Source organism: Solanum lycopersicum, chromosome 11 (genome assembly GCF_036512215.1).
Source record: "Solanum lycopersicum chromosome 11, SLM_r2.1".
NCBI classification, from domain to species: Eukaryota; Viridiplantae; Streptophyta; class Magnoliopsida; order Solanales; family Solanaceae; genus Solanum; species Solanum lycopersicum.
Window position 1 is genome coordinate 42276354 of NC_090810.1, and position 11727 is coordinate 42288080.

Here is an 11727-nt window from a genome sequence, read left to right on the forward strand (position 1 = left end):
TAAACTATTCAAGAATCTTTGTTTTTTGAAACTAGAGGGGGTGAACAAAGATAAGGGAGTACTGTGAAACTGAATATTTACATAAGTTTGTAGTTTTATGTGCAGTAAGTGCCAAAAGATAAAGAAAACAAAGGTGGAAGAAGAGAAGCTTCCTGTATTAGCTTATGTTAATTTGGGTCTTTTAATTGTGATTCCTTTTAGAGGAATTGGGTGGGTATAGGGTTATAAGGCGAATAGTTGGTTTATGGGTCAAAAAAGGGGTCAAAGGGGTAGTTTAATAGGATTAAGACACGTGTAAAAAATTAGGGGTCCGTTAGTGAGAGGGGTATATATGTACTTATAATTGGACAGCAAGGTCTTGTGTGGACGCAAAGTATAACGGAGGACATACACGTATCATTTATTAAAGTTCGGGGGTAAATTCATCCCTTTTCCCTTTATTTAATTTATAGTTTTCAAAGTTAAGATATGTTATTTTAAATTTGGGCTTGTAAAATTTTGTAAATATTTTATTTTGCATTAAGATCAGAAGTTACAATTATATTATTGTAGTTTTTCAAATTCTAAGTTAACAATTTACTTTGTAAATATTTTGTTTCGTATTTAGTTTGACCGTAGCATTTAATCTTATTAATTTAAGAGAATGAACGTTGATATTTCAATAGAAGTATTTTGTAATAATGTGATTTTACCGTTATTTTGAAAATTCTAGCAATTTAACATTTTTAAAGTTTAGCTTATCGCATAAGTAAGTAAAAATATATTTGATCTCTTTTTTTAAACACCGTATAATTGTAAAAATAAAATAGAAAAACTAAAAAATTGGAAGAAAAAAGATCCCAAAAAAATTGACTAAAATAGAAATCTAAAAAGCCCCACTTTATAAGGTTTGATTTTTAAATTTAATAACAAATATAATTATTTTTATTTTTTTAATGAAAATTCAAATCAAATCGACTTACGCTTGGGAACATTACCTCACTCTAATTGAAAAAGAAAAAATTACTGACCCTCTAAAGGATAATAGCACATTTAATTTTCAATTCATTGTATTTTGAAAAAATGCTTCTTTTAAAAATTAGATAAAAGGAACTATATTATTGATGATAAATAATTTGTATTTGATCAATTAATAAATAAATAACTTTTTTTATCAATAATTAGTATTCGACTAAGTTTTCTACGGACACTTTTAAATGTATATTTTTCAAACGTATTCCTAGGGAAAAAACTTTCTTTTTCAACTTTTGAAAACTTTTTATTTTCTCCCAAAGATTTGATTTCATTAAGCATTATTTATTTTTTAAGAAACCAAGCAGTCTTAAAATAAAACTATTGGCCAAACATGGTGTAAGCCAAATTAACATATTACTGATATCAGCTCAGGCCGCGGTCAACAACACCAACTGCTTGATGAAATGCTAAGAAGAAGGAACATGGAGGATTAGAAACCCTAAAAAAAATCTGACATTAAAATTGAAGAAATGCCATTCAATGGAGTATTGCTGGTGTCTGTAGCTAAAGCATCAGCAGAAGTTTGGCAATTTTTGTCATGTCTAGCAGACCCAATTGACAGCGAAGAGCTTTTGGATCTGGTCATCTTCTTCCCTCTTCAACAATTGGGTCGTTTAGCTCTTTGTGTTTGGACTTTCCTTTGTGTCCCTCCTGACCCTTATTACTATCGCCGTTACAATTCTTCTGCTGCTTCTTCATCTTCATCGCTTTATGATGACCATGATTTTGTTGCTTCGCCTCCTCCCCAATATTACTATGATGATTCTTCTTCACGTTCGGATTGACCATCATTGCCTAATCTATTCAACTTGTAAAGTTCCCTTCTTCCCTACCTTATTTTCCTGCTATTTTGCTTTTTTGTACCTGTTGTTGATGTAGTGAAACTACTGTTGTGATAATCAAAGTTGTTATTGGATATTAATATGGATTTATTGAGTGTATCTTACATTTTACCCTTCTAAATATATATGCTTTTCTTGGGAGTTGCTTGGCTAGAAAAGATTGATTTGGAAGATTTCTTCGACATTGTGCTAATTTTGTTATGGATTATACTATAGGGTAACAACTCGTGTTTTAGGATTTTAAGTTTATACCTGTGTATGATATGTTTAGACATGTGTCTTGGGCTGATGAATATCCACTATTTTAGCTACATGTTTTGGGTTCCAACACTGAGAAAGAGTCTTCTTTTGGTATGTAGGGATTGCTTCCCTCCCCTCCAAAAGTAGACTTCCCAATAGGAATCCGGATTAATCCGCCCCCAAATTCGTACAAAAACATCAGGTGGGAAGCCAAAAGAAAATAAGAAATTAAGAGCTTGAAATTTGATTTAAGTAAAGGAGCGTGCTTTAAGAAATTTTAGTACGCTCGACTTCCTTCTCTTTTCCTTGTTTTTGCTTCTCTTGCTTTCCTCCTTCCATGCTTAAAATCTGTCTTGTAGGTATATTTAACCTTTACATTGAGTTGTATGATTTCTTGTCTAAGAAAACATATTTAGCAACATTTGGCACTTGTCTAGTAGAGATTGATTTTGAGGTGTGAAGTTTGTGTAAAATGTTTTCTTGAGACTTCTTGTGAAGGATGTTGTGTGAATTCTACCATGGATCATACTGTGAGGTAACTACTCTATTTTGGATCGACTTGTGTATTGCATGTTTAGGATAGTATGAGTATTTATTTACACAATTGCAACCTTTATGCCATACAGAACAAAGAGTTTGAAGTATGGCTTAGTGAGTGAAGGAGTGTGTATAATGGTTCAAGTACTGAGACCTAACTTTCACTTCTTCTCTTTATATTTGCGGATCTTGCTTCCTCATAACTTTTACATTCCTATTTTCAGCCACGTTAATGCTGAAAAGTTCTTTTTTACATAGAGTAGCTTTAAAAGAAAATTGCTGGTATGCTGCTAAAACTGAGCTAGCAATGTGCTCAAGTAGTTGTAGTTTGCGAGCTAATAAGGTGGAAAATATAGACAAATGTAGTGTCTTTTAGGAAAATTGCAAAATGATTTAGTTTCCACATTTTGGCTAGAGAAAATATCCCATTTCTGAACAGCCGTAAGAATGGTGAAATGGGGATTATGAGGAACAAATTGAGAGTACACTTGCTAGTATAAGATTGAGTAATTACAGGATTTGGAGATAGATGGCTATCTCCATGGTTATCAAGCACACTTTGTCCTCATTCCACATGAGCTAGCTTTAGCATCTTCACCGGACTATTCTTTCTCCATTATTTGTCTTTTCCAGTTAAAAAAATCAAAAGATTATTGCTGGATGATGGTACGCAACTTGTTTCCTTTTTGGTTATTTACTGCTTTATTATTAACCAAATACTTATAGAGTATCGTAATGTGGTATAAGATGAAGGAGTTGTCCTATGTGGTGCCCTCTCTTGCATTTTGCTTGGGTTAAGCAGAACTATTAAAAGGAAGTGCTCTTAGTTTTCCAGTTCCCTAGTTGTGGTGATAGTGAACTTATTTATATGTCGTACAAAACCAAGGTAACTTTGCTGATAAACAGAATGTCCTCACATTCTGATATCCATGTTAAGGAATCGTATAAGGTTATCTATCTTAGTTATCAAAATCGACTGGGAATGCAATCCAATCTTTGCATAATCTTTATATCATGAGGTGAAAGTAAACACAATCTAAAGTGTATGATGTCATATAATTGAAAGCCAACCTAAGTAACTATTTATAGTTATGTAGATATGCAGGCTAACTGGAGGTGAACTTCTCTGTCCACCAACAATCAATGCATAAAAGGAAATTGTTGGCTTAATCAAAGTTATATGCTGTGGATATGAGATCCTGTTGGGATTTAATATGCTTAAGTGAGTGACACAAGTCACTTCTCTAATGCAATTGTTGCCGTTTTAACTATTCTTACTTGCAACTTTTTAGCATCCACAAGCTAGCTATTGCCAAAACCTTGCCCGCAATCAAACTCAATTCGTTCAACCAGTTTTAAGTGACTTTCCCATTCATTAGATCAACATGAAATAAATCATTAAAAATTAGGTTTGATATATAACCCGAACGAGCTCATGAAAAATCTTGTAAAAAACTATTATTTTTTTCAATTTGATATGTTGTATATAGCCATAATAAAAGGGAAAAAAATAATTTCATTAGCTTCTAAAATAGTTTAAAAAACTAAATAGAACAATTAATCTTAGTAAAAATTGGATTGAGTTGGGTTGGATGTGGATCAATAATGTAATTCATTTTGATCCAAGCAAATTTGAATTGAATTGTATCTTGATTTTGATTGTTATCTTAGTCCATTATGACATAAAGTTGATCCATTCCGCTCAAGTCACCCCTACCCGTGATAATACCCAATGCCTTCTAAAACCTTGGTTTGGTTGTTGATTCGAGATGGAGATTACTTGTGACTTTGACCATCGATGTTGCAGAAGAAAATATCATTTTCTCTTTCTATTTAATACTCAAGTAACAACTTGGAAGCCATAATCCAACTATCAACTAGTATGTTTTACTTTCTGGTACTGGTACAAAAGTATAATGTCTTTTTGGTGGTCTTCAAGGCATTCTGCTGGAATAACTAAGGGCCCGTTTGGATGGGCTTAATAAAAACAGCTTTAAAAAAGTACTTTTGAAAGTGTTGAAACTTATTTTTAAAATAAGCAGTTATGTGTTTGGATAAAAGTGTTGAAGTTGTTATGCCAAACATGAAAAGGAAAAAATAGAAGAAAGAGATGTTAGGGTTATATGGGTAATTTGGAGATTGTATAAAAATATTAAGGGAAAAAACATAAAAAAGTGGTCAACTTAAAACAGCTTATAAGCTAAAAATAAAAAAGCACCCCTACCCCAGCTTTTAACTTTTGGCTTAAAATAAGTTTTTTTTTAACTTAAAATAAGCTATTTTGAGTATTGCCAAATAGTTAAATAAGTAAAAAACCAGCTTTTAAGTCAGTTTGACCAGCTTTTAAGCTGAGCCAAACAGGCTCTAATACATGTGATGTACGATGATAAGACAAAGCTTATACATGTGATTTACTAACTTTAGGGTGTGAAAATGAGCCCAGCTATAGGTAACTCGCTCAGTTCAAAATTTTAAGAATTGAGCTCAAGACAATCTGAATTGGGTTCACTCTAATTCATTCAAGCCTTAACTCATTTTAAGAGAATCCTCAATTAATCTCAATTTTATCTTTAATTTCAATCTGTTTTAAAACTCTTCTTTTGCATTGATGTAGTTAGGGTTGTCCATGGTTATGGTTTAAAAAAACAAATCAAACTGCAATCCGAATCAAATCGATTAAAGATTTCATATTTGGTGTGGTTTGGTTTTAATTTTTGAAAATCAATATTATTTTGTTTGATTTTGGTTTACTAAAAAAATGCAAAAAAACAACAAAGTTGAAGTGAGAAATCATATATATAAGCTTTCTAATTATTTATATATTATTTACAAATAAAATTAAAATATTATATTAGTTTGTAATTAACATTATGTTAGATTGTAATTAATTTAAGTCTCAATTTATTTTCTCAAGCTCAATACTTAAATTGTAGCCTAATTATTAAAACTCTGAGACTATATCCATCAAAATACATCACTTCAATATTTACCTACCTTACATCGCATAGATAGTCACATTTTGTCTTTATTGAATTACTTTATTCGTGTAATAATAATTTTAATATTGCTTAATTGAATCCAAAATGATTTTCTTGTGGACTGGTCAAGTATTAGGTATATGTATCTACTGAAATGTGTATACTTTCAACAAATTTAATTTATTACTTTCAAATCAAAAATATTCAAAACTTGAATGAAACCGATGGTTATTTCTTTCATTTGGTTTTAGAAATTTAAAAACTAACTAAATTGGTTTTATTTTGGTTTTGGTTTTGGTTTTGATATTAACCAATAACCGATCCGAAACGAATCATGAATTTGCTATCTATTTTTTATCTTTTAGGATTTATCTGTGCATTTGTAACTTCTTGTAATCATTTAAAAATTGTTAGATATAAATTTATCAAATGATTCAAATTATATTATATTTATGAATATACCAGTCCGAATAAGTATTATGAATTACTATAATTGAGTTGATTATTTAAGTCCAATAAATATGGTCTATGGATTTTACTAAGGAAAAGTTGTATAAAATAGCAAACTATTAGTTCAAAATAAATATTATAACCACGGTTTTATTTGATTTAAATTCGTAGCAAACACTTTGTCATTCACATCTCTCCCCTGAACCTCGCTCACCACTTTCCCTCGTCTCTCTCACTTTAAACAAACACAAATGTATAAATTGTGTTTGTATTTGTATAAAATAAGAGAAAACTGTATATACAAATACATTCACCTTTCTCCCCAAAATCTCGTTCTCACTCTCCCTGAATCTCGCTCGCCACTCTCCATCGCCTCTGTTACATTATACAAACACAGTTGTATAAATTGTATTTGTGTTTGTATAAAGCGAGAGAGAACTGAATATACATATACAAATACATAGCTCTCCTTCCTATACAATTATAGTTATACCTATACAAATCTCCCTTTGCACATTATGTTTTGTCTTTCTCTGTTTCTCCCTTTATACAAACACAAATTATACAAATGTAATGTATAATTTGTGTTTGTATAAAGCGAGGGAGAAATTTAATATACAAACACGATTACTTTAACTCCATTCAATTGTATACAAATTCACATTTTATGCAGAAATACAAACACATATATCATATATCATATACATATACAAACACAATTTTCATAGACACAAACACCTGAATTATACAAATCAAACACTTGTGATTTTATACAATCTGATGTTGCTTGCAATTTATATGTTTTCTATGAAGCACAAGTTGCAAAGCTGTAGCTACAGAGCACTAATATGATTTTTATGTTTACTTAAACCTAAAAATTTACTCTTTAATTAAAGTCAAAATTAATTGATTTGAACTATAATAGATGACTCTCCACTTTGTTAAGTGATAAATAAGGACGATTATCAAATGCACCTTATACAATTCTAGGTGCAAATGATTGTTAAGCAGTAAATTCAACATCCAAACCAGTACCAAACTACTATTCACATATGCTTCTTCTCGACAGGCGTTCCAGCCACAATCCACCTCAGGGTGGTGTCAGAAATTAGGGGGGCTAGCCAGCCCTTCGATTTATACAGAGCTTGTGTACTCGTGCTCAAAGTCTGTAGCCCTCTCAAATACAACATTTATATCACCACTGTTGCATCTGACCTTCCTCCCTCAGACCATCACAAACTTGACTGGCCTGAACGCGTTAGCCTTCTTCTTACCCTAAGGTACTAGAACACCGTAAGCTTATTAGAACTCCCAGACCCAGGTGGGAATGTATGGGCCTTGAATCCTAGTGAATATCTCGAAATGGTGAACCAGAGAGTCTCACACAACTAGGTGTTTGTCCACTACACCATCCGTGGACAATTATTTTTCTTCTAAGGTAGTCCTCAATCCCTCAGCCTTTAACCAGTTGAGTAACCTAGGAGGAGGACCCTGAACTGGTGGTGCTGGAACCATCGTCTGTGCTGGAGATGACATTGAGTCTGAAGCAGGAGGGATTGGCTCCATAATCCTAGACGAATCAAGACGAGCTTTCGATCGTAGCTCTGCTTGTAGGTCCTGTAGATACTGATTATCCTCAGGTTAAGAATCAAAGGACTCCCTCTCATTGCCGGAGTTGTGCTCAAGTGTCTTAACTATGGGCGTCTTGCCCTTACCTCCCTTCGAAAGTAACTTGTTTTTTGCACTAAAAGCAGTTGCTTCCACATTCATCACATTCCCTCGTGCCTGTTTTTGGGGCGGCATGCCACTATCATCTCAGTTTTTTCTAGCCATATCTACTTGACACATAGAGAAATGTTAGAAATAATTTGAGAAAAATACAAATATTAAGTTGCAGAAAGGTTCGCTAAACAAGTCGCCTAGTCACTTAAGAGAGCCCAATTGAAATAGCACAAAGCACCAACACAATGTTTTTCAAAAATCAAGGTATGTCGACGATGTTCAGGGCCATTCGACGACCTAGGAGTAGCCCGCTGAAAGTTACAGTGTATTTTAAGGGTTCGAGGCGTCGAAAGGGTAATCAAGAAGACCTTTTGGCGAGCTCAGGGACAGAACAAACTCAACTAGACTTTGAAATTAACTGAGTGAGAGGTCGACGAACCACTCAACGAGCTCGACATGGCTCGTCAAATGGCCCAACGTACCGGTTTCAACCCCAAGCTTCAAAATCAAACCCACATCCGCCGAATCCAAAGTCAAACACAAACAATATTCAATTGACACTAGACCCATACTACCCAAGCCCTCAGGGTACTCAGACTTCCCCCGATTTGGCTAAAATTGGTCATTTGACGAGTTTTACCCTTAAGAATGACGTCAAACGCTTTATCATTGGGAAAATTATGTCATTTAGCACAACTGTGTTACTTAGACTTCACCCCGCTAGACCCAACAAAAATAAACTGCATCCCAATAATTTAGAACTGATTTTATTAAACAAGACATTACAATCGACCAAGTTTAAGCCTTTAGGCACATATTTCAACAAAATATGGGCAATTCCAACACATAAAACACAATTCAAAGCAATTACCCAACACCAAGCAACACCCACTCACCTATTGTATTTGGTTTCAACCACAAACTTAAAGTACGATGTTCGAAAAACTAACCTATATGCCGAAATTAGAATTTGAATAGCTAGGCAGAAAAGTTCCCCGATTCCGAGCACGAATTCTCACAAAAAATGTATGTAAAAGTAAAATATTGAAGATTAAAAGTGCGGATAAGAAGGATGAAAGTTAGAAATAAGAGAAGATAAAGGATTTTGAAATTTTAAACAGTTTGGCTTTTAAAACCTCTCAGTTTGTGGCACCATCAGTGGAGTAAGTCGTGCTCGCTGACCTACTCGGCGATGCGCCGAGTGTTACTTCCCTCACCGAGTTTTACAGAACTCCAACAAATTTGGGGGTTCAAATGGCAGACAAAGTTGGGCTCGCCGATTGAGAATTTAGTTTGCCAAGTTTTACATACTTCCCCTTGAGGTATGGTGGTTCCAACAACGGTCCAATCGGGGCTTGCCGACTTGTTTGTTGGGTCATCGAATAGAGTTTTGCTTGGCAAACTACCTATTTTCCAAGACCTTTCAGCTTTACACCTGCACAATCAACACTAGTTAGTCAAAATAAAAAACTAAAGCATTAAAAACTTGGGTTGCCTCTCAAGAAGCGTCTTAGATAACGTCGTGTCACGATGAAAATACCAAATCAAACTTCATTTTTGGGATTTATCATTGTGTCACTAGACAACCCTTCTTATTGTCTTGGATTCAAATGAGAAGAAATTTGACCCATTTGGGTCTCCGGCTACTTAATAGAGACTAAGTGAAAGGTTACCATCTGATTAAGAGTTGAGACATCCTCTTTCATCTCTTTCAACACTTTGTCTAACCCTTTGGCCTTGTTGAGAATACATTAGGGCATATCTTCTATTCGACCACCTTCAGATCCCTTGGGCTTTTGACGCTCATGGGGAGAGAGGCACCTGTCCTTAACACTCTCTCCAGCCCTCATCTTTATTTCAACCTTAATTACCACCCGATCTTGGGCAATTTTCACAATAACTTCCTCCTTGATTGGCTAGGAAGTTTACTTCTTCATTGTACAACACTTCAAATTGAGCTTCATCGAGGTTTACTCCAACTCCCACATCATTAACACTCTTTATACCAACACACATGACATTTTTAACCAAGATATCCAACTGGTTATCATTTTGGCCATGTTTTCATCTCTCTCTTGATCCTTTTTTATATGCTCTTTTGTCATTCTAAAATTAAGATGAGAGAGTTGGTCTTCATGGGTGTACCATTCGTTGTTGATCTTGGTCATGCAACCAAGGAGTTGAGACCTACTTCATAAGGTTTGCATTATACCATGAGAACAAGTTGATCAACAACTCCTTATTCACCGAGTCAAGGCTCCCATAGAAGTATTGAATCATCACATTATTTAGAAGTCCATGAGTTGGGCATTACAACACCAACTTCTTAAACCTCAGCCACGTCTCGTGGATTGGATCTCCTTCCAAACGTTTACAACCTTGGATGTTATCCCTGAGTATTATCATTGTTAATGGGGAAAGAATCTCACTTGGAATATTATGATCAGTTGATCCCAAGAGGTAATGGGGTCTCTTAGTAACTCAGATAACCATTTGGTGGCTTCACCCATCAAAGAAAATGGGAACAACCTAAGATTGACTGATTCTTTTGATATGTTCTTAAATGAGAACGGACCACAAACATCCACAAAGTTTCAAATATGCTTATGGGGCTCTTCACGAGCCACCCCCCCCCCCCCCAATAAACCTTTCAATTGTAGGAGCTGAAGCATTGTGCTAGTAATGTGAAAAAATAGTGTTTCCTTCCGTTGGAGGAAGACGTATTGCACCCACATCACCCAAAGGAGTTGGTTCATTCACATTTAGGTCATTTACATCATTGAGGTTTCCAACATCATCTTGGTGGACCACTTGGCTACCATTACTTCAGTTGACGCTCATCTCTTCCCTTATTTAACACAAGCAACACAAAACCAAAACTAAAATAAGTAGAGTCAACTACAACCAAAAGATCACAATTTAACTTCACTAAAAGAATTTTGAACAAAATCACTCCCCGACAATAGTGCTATTTTAATGAATAGGGATTTTAACATTTATCAAATACACCTCATCCAATTATAGGTGCAGACGATCGTTAAGCAATAAAAACCCTAACTAATGAGTTGTGGTCGAACCCACAAGGAGTGGCACGTGTTAAAATTCAAACAAGAAATACAAATGTGATCTAACTAGCTATATGAATAGATATTATAAAAAAAGACATGAAAAAAATTAAAAGGGGTGACATAAATGTCTGATGGGGGATTTTTGTTTTCAACTATCAACTATCAACTACAAAGCATACACACAAAATTGAAATAACAATACAGAGAGGAATTCTCAGGATGTGATCTATTATAGGCAAATTTCACTATATGGGTAATTATAACTACTAAAACATAGCTAAATATTAGTTTATAAGCTAGAATATGAGTGAAATAGTTTTCTCTCGAACAACTATTCGCTTCAAGCGATTTCTTTTGAACAGCAACCAACATATCAATTAAGAACAGCTGACACCTTAATTCATCCACTCTTTCAAGCTAGATGGGTAGGATTATATTTAGGATTCACTCTCTCTAGTTGAACCCATATCAACTCAATATTTACAAACCATTAATTTAAAGCTTTAGCCCATAAACTTCTATACTGAGCAAGCTAAGAACACAAGATTAGAACTACATTTGCAGCTACGATTCATAAATTAAACCTCAACAAATGATTAAACTCACTTCAATAAAATACTTAAACTAGTAATTAACAATACCCATAAGTTAATTTAACAGGTAAAAACTGCTACCAAATTCATTATCCATCAATTGGTAACAGTATTCAAGCCTTTATAATGCTCAAAATTGAAGAAAATTAGTAACCCACTCGCAAAATCTCTACATTGAGTTTGAAAAAGTCATCAAGTCTGTTGAGAAACTATCAAACTTCAAAAGAAAACTATTCTAAATGGTAGCAAGCTTCTCAATTTACAGTTTAAAATACTATTTATA

The 11727-nt window shown here is 34.0% G+C and overlaps 1 protein-coding gene across 1 annotated transcript; it reads left to right on the forward strand.

Annotated features, from left to right (window-relative positions):
- Window positions 1-1310: 1310 nt before the first annotated feature.
- On the forward strand, window positions 1311-1936 carry LOC101265504 (uncharacterized). The gene has a single exon (XM_004250664.5). The coding sequence runs from the start codon at window positions 1485-1487 to the stop codon at window positions 1797-1799; it is 315 nt and encodes a 104-aa protein (XP_004250712.1). The 5' UTR covers window positions 1311-1484; the 3' UTR covers window positions 1800-1936.
- The last annotated feature ends 9791 nt before the right edge of the window (window positions 1937-11727 follow it).

Coding starts and splice junctions, on each gene's coding strand:
- LOC101265504 (XM_004250664.5), top strand. CDS start 1,485: ATGCCATTCAATGGAGTATTGCTGGTGTCTGTAGCTAAAGCATCAGCA.